At 37.8% G+C, this 14,038-nt stretch overlaps 3 protein-coding genes and 1 pseudogene across 4 annotated transcripts; 2 read left to right on the top strand and 2 right to left on the bottom strand.

Annotated features, from left to right (window-relative positions):
• The first annotated feature begins 49 nt into the window (after positions 1-49).
• Positions 50-3,081, top strand: LOC104781892 (receptor-like protein EIX2). Its single transcript, XM_087510804.1, has one exon. The coding sequence runs from the start codon at positions 272-274 to the stop codon at positions 2,969-2,971; it is 2,700 nt and encodes an 899-aa protein (XP_087366930.1). The 5' UTR covers positions 50-271; the 3' UTR covers positions 2,972-3,081.
• Positions 3,082-5,858: 2,777 nt separating this feature from the next.
• On the bottom strand, positions 5,859-6,429 carry LOC109132587 (CLAVATA3/ESR (CLE)-related protein 42 pseudogene; annotated as a pseudogene).
• Positions 6,430-8,785: 2,356 nt separating this feature from the next.
• On the top strand, positions 8,786-12,177 carry LOC104781891 (uncharacterized). Of its 2 annotated transcripts, XM_010506678.2 has the most exons (6): positions 8,786-10,072; positions 10,171-10,286; positions 10,387-10,971; positions 11,047-11,329; positions 11,419-11,612; positions 11,689-12,177. In XM_010506678.2, the coding sequence occupies exons 1-6, from the start codon at positions 9,341-9,343 to the stop codon at positions 11,810-11,812; spliced, it is 2,034 nt and encodes a 677-aa protein (XP_010504980.1). In that variant the 5' UTR covers positions 8,786-9,340; the 3' UTR covers positions 11,813-12,177. The 2 variants fall into 2 exon arrangements, with proteins under 2 accessions (XP_010504980.1, XP_087366931.1); XM_087510805.1 differs by lacking the exon at positions 8,786-10,072 and having other exon boundaries at positions 10,177-10,286; positions 10,370-10,971.
• On the bottom strand, positions 12,154-13,477 carry LOC104781890 (uncharacterized). The gene has a single exon (XM_010506677.3). The coding sequence runs from the start codon at positions 13,298-13,300 to the stop codon at positions 12,428-12,430; it is 873 nt and encodes a 290-aa protein (XP_010504979.1). The 5' UTR covers positions 13,301-13,477; the 3' UTR covers positions 12,154-12,427.
• Positions 13,478-14,038: the final 561 nt, after the last annotated feature.

The following is a 14,038-nucleotide window of genomic DNA, read 5'->3' as shown; positions in this document are numbered from 1 at the left end:
CCACACGAGCCATGTGATGAGTTTGATTATGCTCAAATATCTATTTGCACTTACTTCAATGCGCACCAGCAAAATAACACGTTTCTATATTCATATTTATATACATAACATTGATATAAAACCGTGTTCGTATTTGTTTAATATATACGCGTATATTTCTATACATCTATTCTGTTTGTATATGCATATACCAGTCTAATATGTCTGCGTTCGAACATGTATATATTGAAACGTTCGACAAAAGAAACAAAACAAACTCAGCTTTAAAAGTATGGATCTCAAACTTAAGCTCAGGCCTAGATTCTTTCTCTTCTCTCTGGTTCTCATTTTACTTCTAAAAGTCCCTGATTTCGTATCTGCAGCTAAGCCTAAATGCATATCCACCGAGCGACAAGCTCTTCTCACCTTCAGAGCATCACTCACTGATACTTCGGGTCGACTCAAATCTTGGTCCGGACCTGATTGTTGCAACTGGTCCGGAGTTGTCTGCGACGTCCGGACTAGCCACGTCGTCAAGATTGATCTCAGAAACCCGGTTCAAGACGTTCGCTCCGATGAGTATGAAAGAAGTTCCTTGCGAGGGAAGTTACATCAGTCTTTGACCAGTCTCAAGTTCTTGAGCTACCTGGACTTGAGTTCAAACGATTTCGGTGGACTGGAGATTCCAGAATTTCTCGGCCAAATCGTTAGCCTAAGGTACCTGAATCTTTCTTCCTCCTCGTTTTCCGGGGAAATTCCTGCCAATCTTGGGAATTTGTCGAAGCTGGAGTCTCTTGATCTGTACGCTAGTTCTTTGCGTGCAAGCAACCTCCGGTGGCTTTCTGGTCTGTCTTCTTCTCTGAAGTACCTCAACATGGCAAATGTGAATCTGAGCGGTGCCGGTGAAACCTGGTTAGAGGATTTCAGCAAAGTCACGGGTCTTAAGGAGTTGCGTTTGTCCGATAGTGAGATCAAGAACTTGCCTCTCTCTTTGTCTTCCTCTGCGAATCTAAAGCACCTTGAAGTTCTTGATTTGTCTGGAAACTCTCTCAATTCGCCAATACCGAACTGGCTATTTGGTCTCACCAACCTCAGAGAGCTATCCCTCAGATGGTGTTTTCTGGAAGGTTCCATTCCTACCGGGTTCAAGAACTTGAAGCTTCTAGAGACACTTGATCTGTCGAATAATCTGGCACTCCAGGGCGAGATTCCATCTGTTCTCGGAGACCTTCCTCGACTGAAGTTTCTTGACCTTTCTGCAAACGAACTCAATGGTCAACTCAATGGTTTCTTAGACGCCTTGTCCAGAAACAAAGGCAACAGCTTGGTCTTTCTCGATCTCAGTTCCAACAAGTTAGCTGGGACATTGCCCGAGTCGCTTGGAGCGTTGAGGAATCTGCAGACTCTGGATCTTTCATCGAATTCCTTCACGGGTTCGGTCCCTTCCTCTATAGGAAACATGGCGTCACTGAAGAAACTTGATCTCTCTTACAATACCATGAACGGGTCAATAGCAGAAAGCTTGGGGAAGCTTGCGGAGCTTGTGGATCTGAACTTGATGGCGAATACATGGGAAGGTGTTCTGCAAACGTCTCACTTCGTGAATCTCAGAAGCTTGAAAACCATTCGTCTCACAACTGAACCATACAGATCTCTTATCTTCAAGGTACCATCTACTTGGATTCCTCCTTTCAAACTAGAGTTAATCCAAATCGAGAACTGCCAGATCGGTCCTTCGTTTCCAATGTGGCTTCAAGTACAGACCAAGCTCAACTATGTCGTACTCAGAAACACTGGTATTGAAGATACAATACCCGGTAGCTGGTTTTCAGGAATCTCTTCTGAAGTAACTTACCTGATTCTAGCAAACAACAGAATCAAAGGTAGATTACCTCAAAAGCTTGCGTTCCCAAAGTTAAACACCATCGACTTGAGCTCCAACAGCTTTGAAGGCCCTTTTCCTCTCTGGTCATCAAACGCAACGGAGCTGCGTCTTAACGAGAACAACTTCTCGGGTTCTCTTCCTCAGAACATTAACGTTTTGATGCCAGGGATTCAAAAGATCTACCTCTTTCATAACAGCTTCACCGGCAACATCCCATCATCTCTATGTGATATCTCCGGGCTGCAAATTCTATCTCTCAGGAAGAACCATTTCTCTGGTAGTTTGCCAAACTGTTGGCACCAGTTCATGCTTTGGGGAATTGATGCGTCTGAGAATAACTTATCAGGCCAAATACCAGAGTCTTTAGGTCTGTTACCTTCTCTCAGCGTCTTGCTTCTGAACCAAAATGCGTTGGAAGGTAAAATCCCAGAGAGTCTTCAGAACTGCTCTGGCCTTACGAACATCGATCTTGGAGGAAATAAGCTGACTGGGAAGCTTCCTTCATGGTTAGGAAAGTTGTCTTCTCTGTTCATGCTTCGTCTGCAAAGTAACTCCTTCACTGGTCAAATCCCAGATGATCTCTGCAGCGCTCCTAATCTACGCATCCTGGATCTCTCCGGAAACAAAATCTCGGGACCAATTCCAAAATGCATCAGCAATCTCACAGCCATTGCTCGAGGTACAAACAATGAGGTGTTCCAGAATCTAGTCTTTATTGTGACGAGAGCTCGTGAATACCAAGACATAGTCAATAGCATAAACCTCTCAGGAAACAACATAAGCGGAGAGATCCCAAGAGAAATCTTGGGCCTCTCGTATCTTCGAATCTTGAATTTATCAAGAAACTCCATGGCAGGAAGCATACCAGAGAAAATTTCAGAATTGAGTCGCTTGGAGACGCTTGATCTATCAAGAAACAAGCTTTCTGGAGCCATTCCTCAGAGCTTGGTAGCAATATCTTCTCTGCAAAGTCTGAATCTTTCGTTCAATAAACTGGAGGGGAGCATACCTAAGCTTCTCAAGTTTCAAGATCCGTCCATTTACATTGGAAATGAGTTACTCTGTGGGAAACCACTTCCTAAAAAATGTCCAAAAGACATTAAATAGCAAAATGTTGTAGTGAATTGAGCATACGGTGCTAAGAAGTACCTTCTTGCAAGATAAATGTACCTTCTCATATACCAATAACAATAAAATTATCAGCTCTATTGTGACCATGTTGTAATCAATTACAGGAACTTTAGCCTACTAAGAAAGATCAATGCAATGAACAATTATTACATGTGACATTTCTGAATAAAACTTGGAAGTTCATGAAATTGGTCCTGCACAATTATAATTAACTGACTAGGTAACTTAATCACTTGCAAAAAAGCAACCAAGTAATACAAATCTTCTGAAGTAAAACCTAAAAAAATGATTCAGGTGAAACAAGAACATTGCATACTTTGTCAACAACACATAAGCCTAATCATGAGACAGTGAATTGTATAAAAATACCTACATTGCTCTGCACACAATCTGAGCTACAACCCCACCAAAATTCACAAATTTAGAGTGACCATGAGCAGATTCTAAGACCAATACTCATAAATCATCATCATCATCATCATCATCATGACAAATTAAAAATCTCTATGCAATACCACAACAAGCATCGACTGTTCTACACTCAATTGGAGAAAACAGAAGAAGGAGTCAAATTCAGCAAATAAACCTGAGAGCTATATCAATTTGAAAGACATCGGAAAATTAGAGAGCTTTTTTCTAGATTCAACAACGATGCAAAGCGAAGTGTTATTAAACCTTGGGAGAGAGAGAACAACGACGACGAGTCAGACGCGAACCGGTTGAGTCGATGTTTTTGGTTTTTGAACAATTCGATTTGCATCTTCTCGGTTTGGTTTTTCCGGTTTACGGAATTGAGTGCATATTTAATTGGCCCAATAGTATAAGCAAACTGGGCTTTGATGGCTTACTAAGTAAAAGCCATTAGATCTTTCGAGTAAATTTATAACGTTTACCTCCTCTTCATATCATTATTGTATTTGAGGACAAATAAAAGTTTTGGTACCATCTCTTTTGCTTTTTGTTTTAACCAAATTGAGCTCGAAAGAAAAAAGGTAAATGCATGTTAGTTTTCTTAAAGCTAAAAAAAAGCTGAAACTTGGCTACTAAATGTATGGTATGGCCGTATGGAGTATAGTAATCGATGATTTTAAGGAATATACTATAATTTAGTTTGGATAAAGAGGATTTGAGGTACATGTAAAGAAAATGATGGTCCAATGCAAAGCAAGCAACTTTGGATGCCAGATCTGTCTCTCCTTTACACGCTAAACTATGCCGTTTCTGGTTTCCTTTTTATTCCTTTCTCTTTTTCCCGTTTTTTGCCTTTTTAGGACCTAAACTAGATATATAAAACGCGTTTTTTTTTTCACTTCATTATTTTTTTTTTTTTGGTCAAACCAAAAACAAAACTTCATTATTTATTAAGATATTATTATTCACTAACATGATGTAAATCGAAAGATCCAAAAAAATTCTTTTTCCGTCGAGACCCAAAATTTGTAGATACTATAATAATAGCAGATTATGGTCCTAATTAATAAGAAAAAGTATAGTACTCTTGTGTAGTACTCTAGTCATCATCATCATCAGTCATCACTACCTAATACCTATTCTTTGACACAACATCAATGCAGGTCGCTATGCATGTGCCAGTATATGTTGGGGGACCTCTTGAATTGAAGTCACCATGCAAGTACTAGCTATAATTATACCCAAAACAGTTTAATTTGTATGGATCCCTACTGCATGGTTCGTGGCGCTATTTAATGTGACACTACTATACTATTTAAGTTCGTACGTTGACACGTTGTCTAGCTATATCTTTTTCTTTTTTTTTTTACCATCACATAATCAATCGAACCGGCGGCTGGGAATGATGTACGTGTGGATGGATCGACTCACTGGATTTTGGCTCTTGACAAGTATTCTTGCGAGTTTCTGCTCTTCTTTTATCTTCAAAACTAGCTCGACTATATCGTTGTGTTCTAACCTAATTTCGAATTTTGGAAGTGTGTTCTTTGTAAACGATCGATAACAATTTTTTTTTTTTGACATTAAACGATCGATAACATTAAATTCCCGTCTTTTGTTTCATTTTGCTTTAGTTTGTTAATGAAAATATTATGTAGCTTGGTTGACCCATTTTTATTCCCACGCAGGTTGAGGAGTCGAGCTCCTAATGCCTTGGTTTACTGGTGCGACTAATTACTAATTAGCCACACCTGATTATATGGCTCTTGGAAGGTGATATATAGCTTATTATTTATTTAATGTCATTTATATGTCCTACTTCTATATATACTTTTTTCGTGTAACAAGTGTGGAATGGCCAGAGTAACAATATAAGAACAGCAACGACGACGAAACAAGTTTATATCGAAGTTATGTATTTTCAGGTTGCCTTCTTTGCATGGGAGATTAGAAATTCTTCAGGAATATAAAACATAGTGGATATGTTCAAAGAAAACATGCTAAAATTGGATAATGGTTCATCATCAAACCCTTGACTACGTATATATTAACATATGCGTGCGTTTGTAGATGTGTATTTGTTTTTTTTTTGTTTATCTAATAACCGGGGGACCCCATGGCCTTGGCCCTTGGACGTATTTTCGTCCTAAAATTGTTTCTCATTGCTATTTTTTTGCACAATATATATATATATATATATATATATAGTTCTTCGCTAAATTATACATAAAGATAAAAGATATACTCCATTCATAAAAAAAAAAATATAAGAGAAAGTAATGTAATTGTTATATTTACGTAAATCTTTAATTGTCAGTCAAACAATATCTGTTTTAGCGGTACCGTGTTTTATACAATACAAAGTAGCGTGTCATTAATTCTAGGAGTGATCCCACACCAAAAACAAAGAAATAAATATGTATAATTTTTTTTTTTTGCCACTAACTCCAAATAAATAAATCATTTTCTGCCAATTTCAAACTTTGAATCAACAAACAACATAATAGTCGTTTATTTTTTCGAACGTGCAACCTCAGAAGCAAAGAGATATACTAGAATACTAGGCAAAACATTCATACAACAAGCTCGATGTATTAAAATATATATTCTACCTATTGGAGATGGGATTTGGACCACTTGGGACTCCATGTTCACGGGCATCGAACATCTTCTCCTTCCGCCATGTCTTCATCGGTCCCCGAACTCTAAACCTCTCTTTTTTCCTTCCTTCCGGCGAAGTCACCGCCACATAATTGACGTCGCCAACGTTGGAGCCAATCTGTTGAGTTTGATCATCAATGTTTCTTTGATGGGTTTGGAGGATTAGAGAAAGGAAGAAGAAGAGAGCAAGTAAAATGATGATGTGAGGAGATCTCATCACATGTTATACCAATTTAAGAGAAGAAGCTTTGATGTCAAAAGAAAGAGAGATAAGAAGCTTATAAATATAATAAGACAACTTAAAGCGGTGCAACAAAAAAGGTTGATGTCACTTGAGGTTTATACTAGAACTGGGGAGCTTGTGAAAGATCAAGAGAAGAGTTTTGATATTTTTCTGTAAACTTAGCTAATAGAGAGAGAGATTGCGGATGCAGTGTTTTTTTTGTTTTGTTTTTGTGTATTAATGCGTGGAAAGTGTTATAAGAGGTAAAGAAAGAAAATAAAAGAAAAAGCAAAGATGGTACGATTTTTTTTTTTTTTTTTTACTTTGTCTGTGGTGTGAACTTTGAGGATTGATGGAGACTGTCAAATCAAAGGGGTTAATATATGACTCCAACCAAGTTTATTATATAAACACTCAATATTACACTCTTATTGAAAATATATATAATTACACTACCACATTTTTTTATATATAAAAAATTGCTGTGAATCTGTGATGGATTTTTAGGTAAACTTAAAGCTGCCGACGACAAATCTCATCAATTGATTTGGAGGTGTCGGAGACAAACACAAGCCGACGAACACTATTTCTTCTTCATCTTATACCAAAATTTCTAGTTAACCAAAAGAAAAGAAAAAGCCTGAAGAAAAGGAGAAAGAGAAATACTAAATTACGGAAAATTAGCCACACAAAAGACAAAGAGTCTCGTCCATGACAAGATTTAACGATGTCATGTTCCTATTTTGGACATTTTTCATAACCTGGTCAAAAGATTTGATTTTTTTTGTCTTGCCGATTATACTCTCCTAAATTAGGTACCAACCAATTACAAAAAGATAGAAGGAGAGGAGAGATTGGAATATAAACTAGACTAAAATCATTTGACAACTTAAAATGTTCACAGCTTATCATGACAGTGTTTATAGTTCGGACGAATAAAAAAGTTTTGAATTATTTAGAACTAATATTGGTTCAGAATGTATTACCAACAAAATTCAACGGTGATAAGTTATCTCATGCCGATCTCATCAATCTTACTATTAACACAATAACTTCTACTAACATTATCAAGAGTTATGGTAAAGACTTTTTTTATATCCAGTCAAACAAGCATTTTGCAAATTGTATCCCCGCCTTTATAATGGTATGATATAGGACTACAACATACAATTTTTTTACGCAACAAGTAGTTTCATCTATAGTTAGTAGTTGTAATAGATGTCCACATATCTATATAAGTTTTGAAATGTATCCTTTTATTCACTAAATAAAATATTGTGGATGAGGTTTCTGCTAATGAATAAGTTGAAAACATCCATAATATTCATATTCATGGATATCTTCTGGCTCTCTAGAACATGTATTTAGTAATCTTCTCTCTAGCGACAAATCCACTTTCGGGAAAGGTCTCTCATAACCAGCAAACAATATAAGAACGTCACCGATTTTGCATTTACCATTAATAGTTTGGGAAAACGATTTCCAGCCAATCATTTAAAACTCTACATATATAGTTATATACAATATCCCTCGTTTTGTAAGAACAATTTTAATTCTAATTGTTTGTTTAATTAATTGGTTTGGTTTGACTCACCTCACTCATTATTAAGAAAACCATAAGATTGTTGATCGCAAGTCGCAACCATGTTTTACGGCACTTCAATGTTTCATTCAAACGAACTCAACTGATTTTTTTTTTTTTTTGGTTTTGAGATAAGAATATTAAAGGCCTGGTTGCAGTAGAATCAAAGAGAAGTGCTAGAGAGTTATGAAGTAGATCATAACTCATAGGAAACGAATCTTGTATCTTTAGAATATATATTAATTTTTTTATCTATATCACTTTGGTACTTGTAAACTCTTTTTTACTTATTAAATTTTCTTATATAATATTTCTACATTTAAAACACTAGACATCGTCGTCTACACTTTATAGTACACAACTTCAGTATGTAATTTTTAAGTTAGGAACAAAAATCTTGAAGATAAATCAAACTAACTAATTCCACCTAAATAAGAGAGTAGTTGATCCAAATGTAATTCCAGTTCAACTGATATTTTGTTGTGCATATAGAAATCTCATGCTCTATAAATAACTTATCTAGTTATTAAATATATTTCAAATTTAAACAAAAAAACATATATAAAATCTAAAATTAAGCCAGTTTAAGTACAAATAAACCATACACAAAGTTGTAATGATTTTTCTTTTCTTTTCAAAACCAAAAACAGTTGAAAACCAATATTTTTTTTTTCCTTCCTTCAATTATCAACCCAATACATGAAAGAAAGAAAAATAAACAGACTAACCAAAAGTTTAATGGTAGACACACCAAAAAAAACTTTAAAAGATAATTAGAAAACTAATAAGTGTGAATTAAAAGTCCCTACTAGCCAACGGCTAATTCAACCCAACGGCTCCTTTGGAGTCTCCGCTTTTGGACCCTCCACGCTTTCATTTTCATTAATTAATCATCTGATTAGGAGAAATAACTACTAACCAATAAAGTTAAATGATCTTTATTACTACATTCCATCGCTAAAAAACTTGACAAAACAACTTGTAGAAGCTTCCTCGAGACCTAAACATATACTTTGTCTTCGTCCGAATCTGTCTTCCCCTGTTTTTTACACTCTGTTTTTTCTTTTTATTCTTTCTTTTTTTCTCTCCGACACGTTCAAGTTTAAAGGATAGACTCAGAAGTTAGTCAGAACAATTCTATGACTCACATTTTTTCTTTTACTTTTCGTCGCTATGTCTAAATATTTTGTTTGGTATCAATGTTTAAGTGCTATGTCTAAATATAGATATAACAAAACATACTGTTTCACTTGAATTAACTGTTTCTTCATCGTTACGATTCTAACACACCACTTTGGTTGCTCTGTTTTTAGCTAAAACAAAACCAACTTTTTTGTTCTTTTCCCTTTCAAAAGAGAAAGGTTTTGATTTCTATTTCATTACCTTGGATCGATCTTTTTCTCTAAGATCCAATTCAGAGATGGGTCTTTGTGTTTGCAATCGTTGACAAATAGGTCAATTGGCTTTGATGGCCTCGTTACGAACTAGCTTCGGATGTGTCCTGAGAGATCGCAACCAACGGCAGGACGACGTCGTTTTCAAGAAGAATCTGAAAGCTCTAGTGAAAACTGCTCCTCCGGAGATCTCCGACGAGGGTTCCCAGAACAGAGTCGATTCTTTGATCGGGAACAAGCGGAAAAAGAACAACAACTGTCGTCTTGGATCGCCGGAGAAACCACGTTCGAGGAAAGGGAACAACTTTTTGGACAGTCCTGGAGGTGCTTCTTCTCTTGTGCAGATATGGGAGGCGAGGCTGAACCGATCAAACGGTCGATCAACAGAGAGCACCAGCTCAGAAGCGAGCGTTCAAGAAATCCACATTCCGGATCCACCCATCGACGGCGAGTCTGAGTCGGAGAACGAGTCGAAGAGTCCTGGTCAGACGTTGGAGATTGAATCTGGGACTCCTAATAGTACGGTTTCTGATTCCGGTGAGAGCAAATGGGGCCGTGTCGGTGAAATGGTACGGAGATTGAGTAACGAACAGAAGCTAACTCCCCGAGATAATGTCGGTGCCGTCGACACGCCGAGGACGACGGAGCAAAGGAGTTGTCTGGTGGTTACTTGTTCGCCACGAATCCGAGGACGGCAAGCGTTGTCAGATTTGCTTGTGCATATGGTACGAGAACGCCACCGCGAATTGGAATCGCTTCTTGGACGCAACGCGGTTTCTAGGTTTCCTCAGCGCGGTCGCCTCCAGGTACGTACTTTGCATCATTTATACTAAACAGCTCACAACTTTTTTAAGGTTTCACTGTTAAAAATGTTAAGTCTTGTTTTTTGTTTTTGTTTGGACAGTCAATGTTGCGGCTAAGGAGTCTCAAACGCGGTCTAGCGATTCAAGATCGTCATCGTGGAAGCACGAAAGGCGATTTGAATCGAGTCCAACCTTGTTCTAAAATTCTTCATCTAAGGTATGCATTAAGCCTTGACTTCGAGCTCGGCTACGCTTAGGCTACGCCAGTAGTTCATGAACTTATTTTTCTTATCTCCTCAGTCTTTAAATTGCAACAGAGAAAAAATCAGGGAAAATGCAGCAAACGCCGCCTCTGAAGCCAAACAAATGAAGGGTCAACAACAATCCGTCGTAGAAACAGAGAGATTGCGGTCAAGAGAAATCAGTGTTATCCAAGATACTCCTTCCATAAAGCGTTCAAGCCCTCAAAACCGCAACACAGAGGAAGCAATCTTACGCAAGAACGAAACTGAATCAAAGATGAGTTACCTTCAGCTGAAAGAAGCCATCGTAGCAGAAGTTTTGAAAAGAAATTCTGATAACACTAGCCCTATGATCACAAGCGTAACTCATCAAGAACCGAGGATACTAGGCAACGAAGTAACAGACAAGGTTGAAAACGGTAAGCGTGGAACTCAAGAAGAGACACCGTTCCTTGAGAGACAAGAAACCTCGTTCCAAAACAGATGGGAAGAGCAAGAAGAGTATGAGGATGAGCAGTCGTATTACGGAGACATGAGCAATGACTGGTTTACAGAAATATCTCGGCCTCGGACTTATTGGGAAGATCTGAGGAAATCTCGCTATCTGGAAGTGATGAACACTAGATCTGACAAAGACGATATATGTAGACTTCTCGAGAGGTAAACCAAAGTCAAAATAACCCTTCTTTATTACTTTCTAGAAAGATCTTAATATCGGTTATATGGTTCAAACAGAGGAACTGTCTCGGGTTTCCTCCAGAGCGGATTACGAGAGAAGATCGATAAGCTCATAATGTCCCGTGTTCAGACACAACCAGCTCAGCGGATTGAAGAAGGTGGTAAAGAAGAAGAGAAAGGTGAAGACAGAGATGACTTGAGCCAATCATCATCGCAGATATTTGCACCGTCTCCGGCAGGATCATGGAGTTCTCAGGACATAGGAGTTACTCCAACACCTATGCACACCTATGCACAATCTTCAGCACCTTCAACACCTATGCACAATCTTCACTCCAATGTGAGCCTCTTCTTTTGCTTGTTGAAATGTCGCTATCAGCTCTGTTTTGATGAGACTGGCATTTACATTTCATTAAAAAAATGTTTCAGGAGATGGAGATTATAAGCGAATTGAGATCAAGCATTTTACAGCTCCAACAAGAAATGTCTGAGCTACGAGACTCTGTCAAAACGTGTTTAGACGTAAACGCCGGACTTCAAAAGTCAGTTCACCGTGATCAAAATCCCCTGAAACGCAAATGCTGCGTTTGTAACGACACCCAAATTGAAACACTTCTATACAGGTAACCCGATTACTTTGCTTTTGTGGTGACTCCAAAAAACGTTATTAAATATATCTATTGCGTTTGGTTTCTGCAGATGCGGGCACATGTGTACATGCATGAGATGCGCAAACGAACTAAAATATAATGGCGGGAAATGCCCGATTTGTTGTGCCAAGATTCTAGACGTCGTTCGCGTTTTCATCGATTCAAGAACCTGAAAAATTACTAAAACCAAACGGTTCACCACGATATCGATACATACCTATATAATACGTTTTTTCTTCTTCTAATTCATCTGTTTGCTTTCACGTTTGACCGGAGCGCGTTTGCGTTTTGGATCTACGTCCGAGATTCATATGTATGTTTTTTTATATGTGAATCACACTAACCAAACTCTTTTTTTTTTTTTTTGGCGTTGAAGTTTTCTTCTTGTAAAGATAATATCTACATATACCTCCTTTCACTTTCCTACCATCAAGTTGGAACAGGATTTGTAGAATGTACGAGGTTTTAGTAATTGTCGTTTATTTTATATTTTGTGTATGCACCAATCTTAAAATAATGAAGGAAAAAATTTGGTACTTTTCACATTCGTAAAAAAAGGAGAATTATGAAAGAAAACAAAAACAGAGGAAATCAAAGCAGAGCATATTTTTCAAATGCTCAATGTCTTTCATCGATTTTGTAACGTAGAGGAGCCTCGAATCTAAAAAGAAGATGAACATGAATACATGATCTCACCACTGATATATACAGACCGAGCATTGGTACATACGAATGTATATTATTGTAATGTCTTAGTGAGAGCTGAGAAATGTTTTTTTGGTGTGTTTTCACGCGTTCTGTGCCGCTAAGAACGTATTGAAGTCATCTCTAGCTTTCAACAGTCTTGGGGTTATACAAGATCGTGGCGAAGCCGGGCAAGAATCCGAATTTATGGTCGAGAATCTGACACGGCGTTGTGGTGATGTCTCTGCAGAACCCCCTAGCTGTCTTCCAGACAGAGAACTGCTCTTCTTTAGGACACTTCTCAAAGCGAGACTTCCTGTTTCCTTGTCAAAGAAGAAACCCGAACTCACAGGTTCTTGTACATCTCCACCGCCACATCTTATCATCTCCACCGGCAGATCAAAATACAATCGACCGTTTTCGCGGGCTAGAGCTGTCGCAGAAGCCCATGAGCCACACTCGAATTTCTCGAGGGAAGCGCTTAGGGAGACTGCAGTGGAATCTGAGAATGATGACGGTTTGATCATTTTCTTCTTCATTGAATCCTCGCTTTTTGGTGATCTCACAGGCTTTTTCCCAAACCCAGGGAGGGATAAACAGAAGGCATTGCACTTGAATTCTTCTTCTTCTTGGTAGAAGTTTTTCTCAGGATACCTAGATTTTCTTATGGAAAGCATGGATTCTTGGTGGCTAAGCTTCTTCCGTGGTTTCATCATAGGCTGGGGAAGAACAGGAAGCGGCACGGTGCTGTCTCTTGGCGGAGACATCGCCAGAGGTAAGACCATTCTGAAGCTTTCTTCGTTCACCGATGGGCGGGAGACCGTCATCTGATTCTGCTGAGCCGCCTTCTTTACCAAGAAGTTAATGTTAGGGTTAGGGTTTTGATCTCCTGAATAAACGTTGAAACCCTGCCACTCGTCGTTGCTCCATTTGTGGGCTAAACTATCTTCTAACACGATCAATGCTGGAGGAGACATAGCAATTACTCAGAAATCTAAGACAGTATAGACTTAAAGATGATGAAAGAATGTTAGATTTTTAAGGTTAGGTAAGAATTCTCCGAATATATATATATATATATATATATACATGTAAAAATGGGGAGTAAAGAAGTGGAAAGCACGTCTATGGCGGTGTGGAGAAGTAGTGACGAACATGTTGGGATGTTAATACAGAGGCGGTATGAAGAAGAAGGAACAGGATAATATTTGAATATACTAAATCCGTGTCTCCACATGTTTGACCAAAATAAGCTACTTAATCAGTGTTAGGTACGCGTGGATAATCAAAATGAATTGAGAATCTTGACAAGATTTAAAATATAAAATGATTTGAGAGTTGATAAGATAAGATTAATTTGTTGTTGGATGGTTAGGCTCCATACTGCATTTGGAACAATGTGTCTTCAGAATTTTATGTTGGTCAATAAAAATTTGCTAAAAGTATTTTAAAATTGAGTGTTTTTAATTGTAGTAACATGAATGGCATGGCAAATGCCAAGAGGACCAGAAAAAATGCATGAGAATTGTAGGAAAACGTAATTTAGGTATTAAATTATAGAAGTATTTTTTATAGACCCAATGTAGCGAGGTGTAGCATTTGCAACTTCCTTTTTTTTTTTTTTTTTTTTTTTGACAAGCATTTGAACTTCCTTGTTAAATATTTTTTTTTTCTTTTATATAAAAGTTGACAAAAAAAATTATAGGCAATTTAAC

This window comes from Camelina sativa, chromosome 4, assembly GCF_030686135.1.
Source record: "Camelina sativa cultivar CO46 ecotype springtype chromosome 4, ASM3068613v1".
In the NCBI taxonomy this organism is placed as follows: domain Eukaryota; kingdom Viridiplantae; phylum Streptophyta; class Magnoliopsida; order Brassicales; family Brassicaceae; genus Camelina; species Camelina sativa.
Note: the sequence above shows the minus strand (reverse complement) of the source record. Positions and strands in the feature narration are given on the sequence as shown.

What these genes read in the sequence shown, in the direction of transcription:
- LOC104781892 (XM_087510804.1), top strand. Translation starts at nt 272, where the DNA reads ATGGATCTCAAACTTAAGCTCAGGCCTAGATTCTTTCTCTTCTCTCTG.
- LOC104781891 (XM_010506678.2), top strand. Translation starts at nt 9,341, where the DNA reads ATGGCCTCGTTACGAACTAGCTTCGGATGTGTCCTGAGAGATCGCAAC. An exon ending in ATATGTAGACTTCTCGAGAG is followed by an intron (nt 10,972 to 11,046) that starts GTAAACCAAAGT and finishes TGGTTCAAACAG; the next exon opens with AGGAACTGTCTCGGGTTTCC. An exon ending in TGCACAATCTTCACTCCAAT is followed by an intron (nt 11,330 to 11,418) that starts GTGAGCCTCTTC and finishes AAAATGTTTCAG; the next exon opens with GAGATGGAGATTATAAGCGA.
- LOC104781890 (XM_010506677.3), bottom strand. Translation starts at nt 13,300, where the DNA reads ATGTCTCCTCCAGCATTGATCGTGTTAGAAGATAGTTTAGCCCACAAA.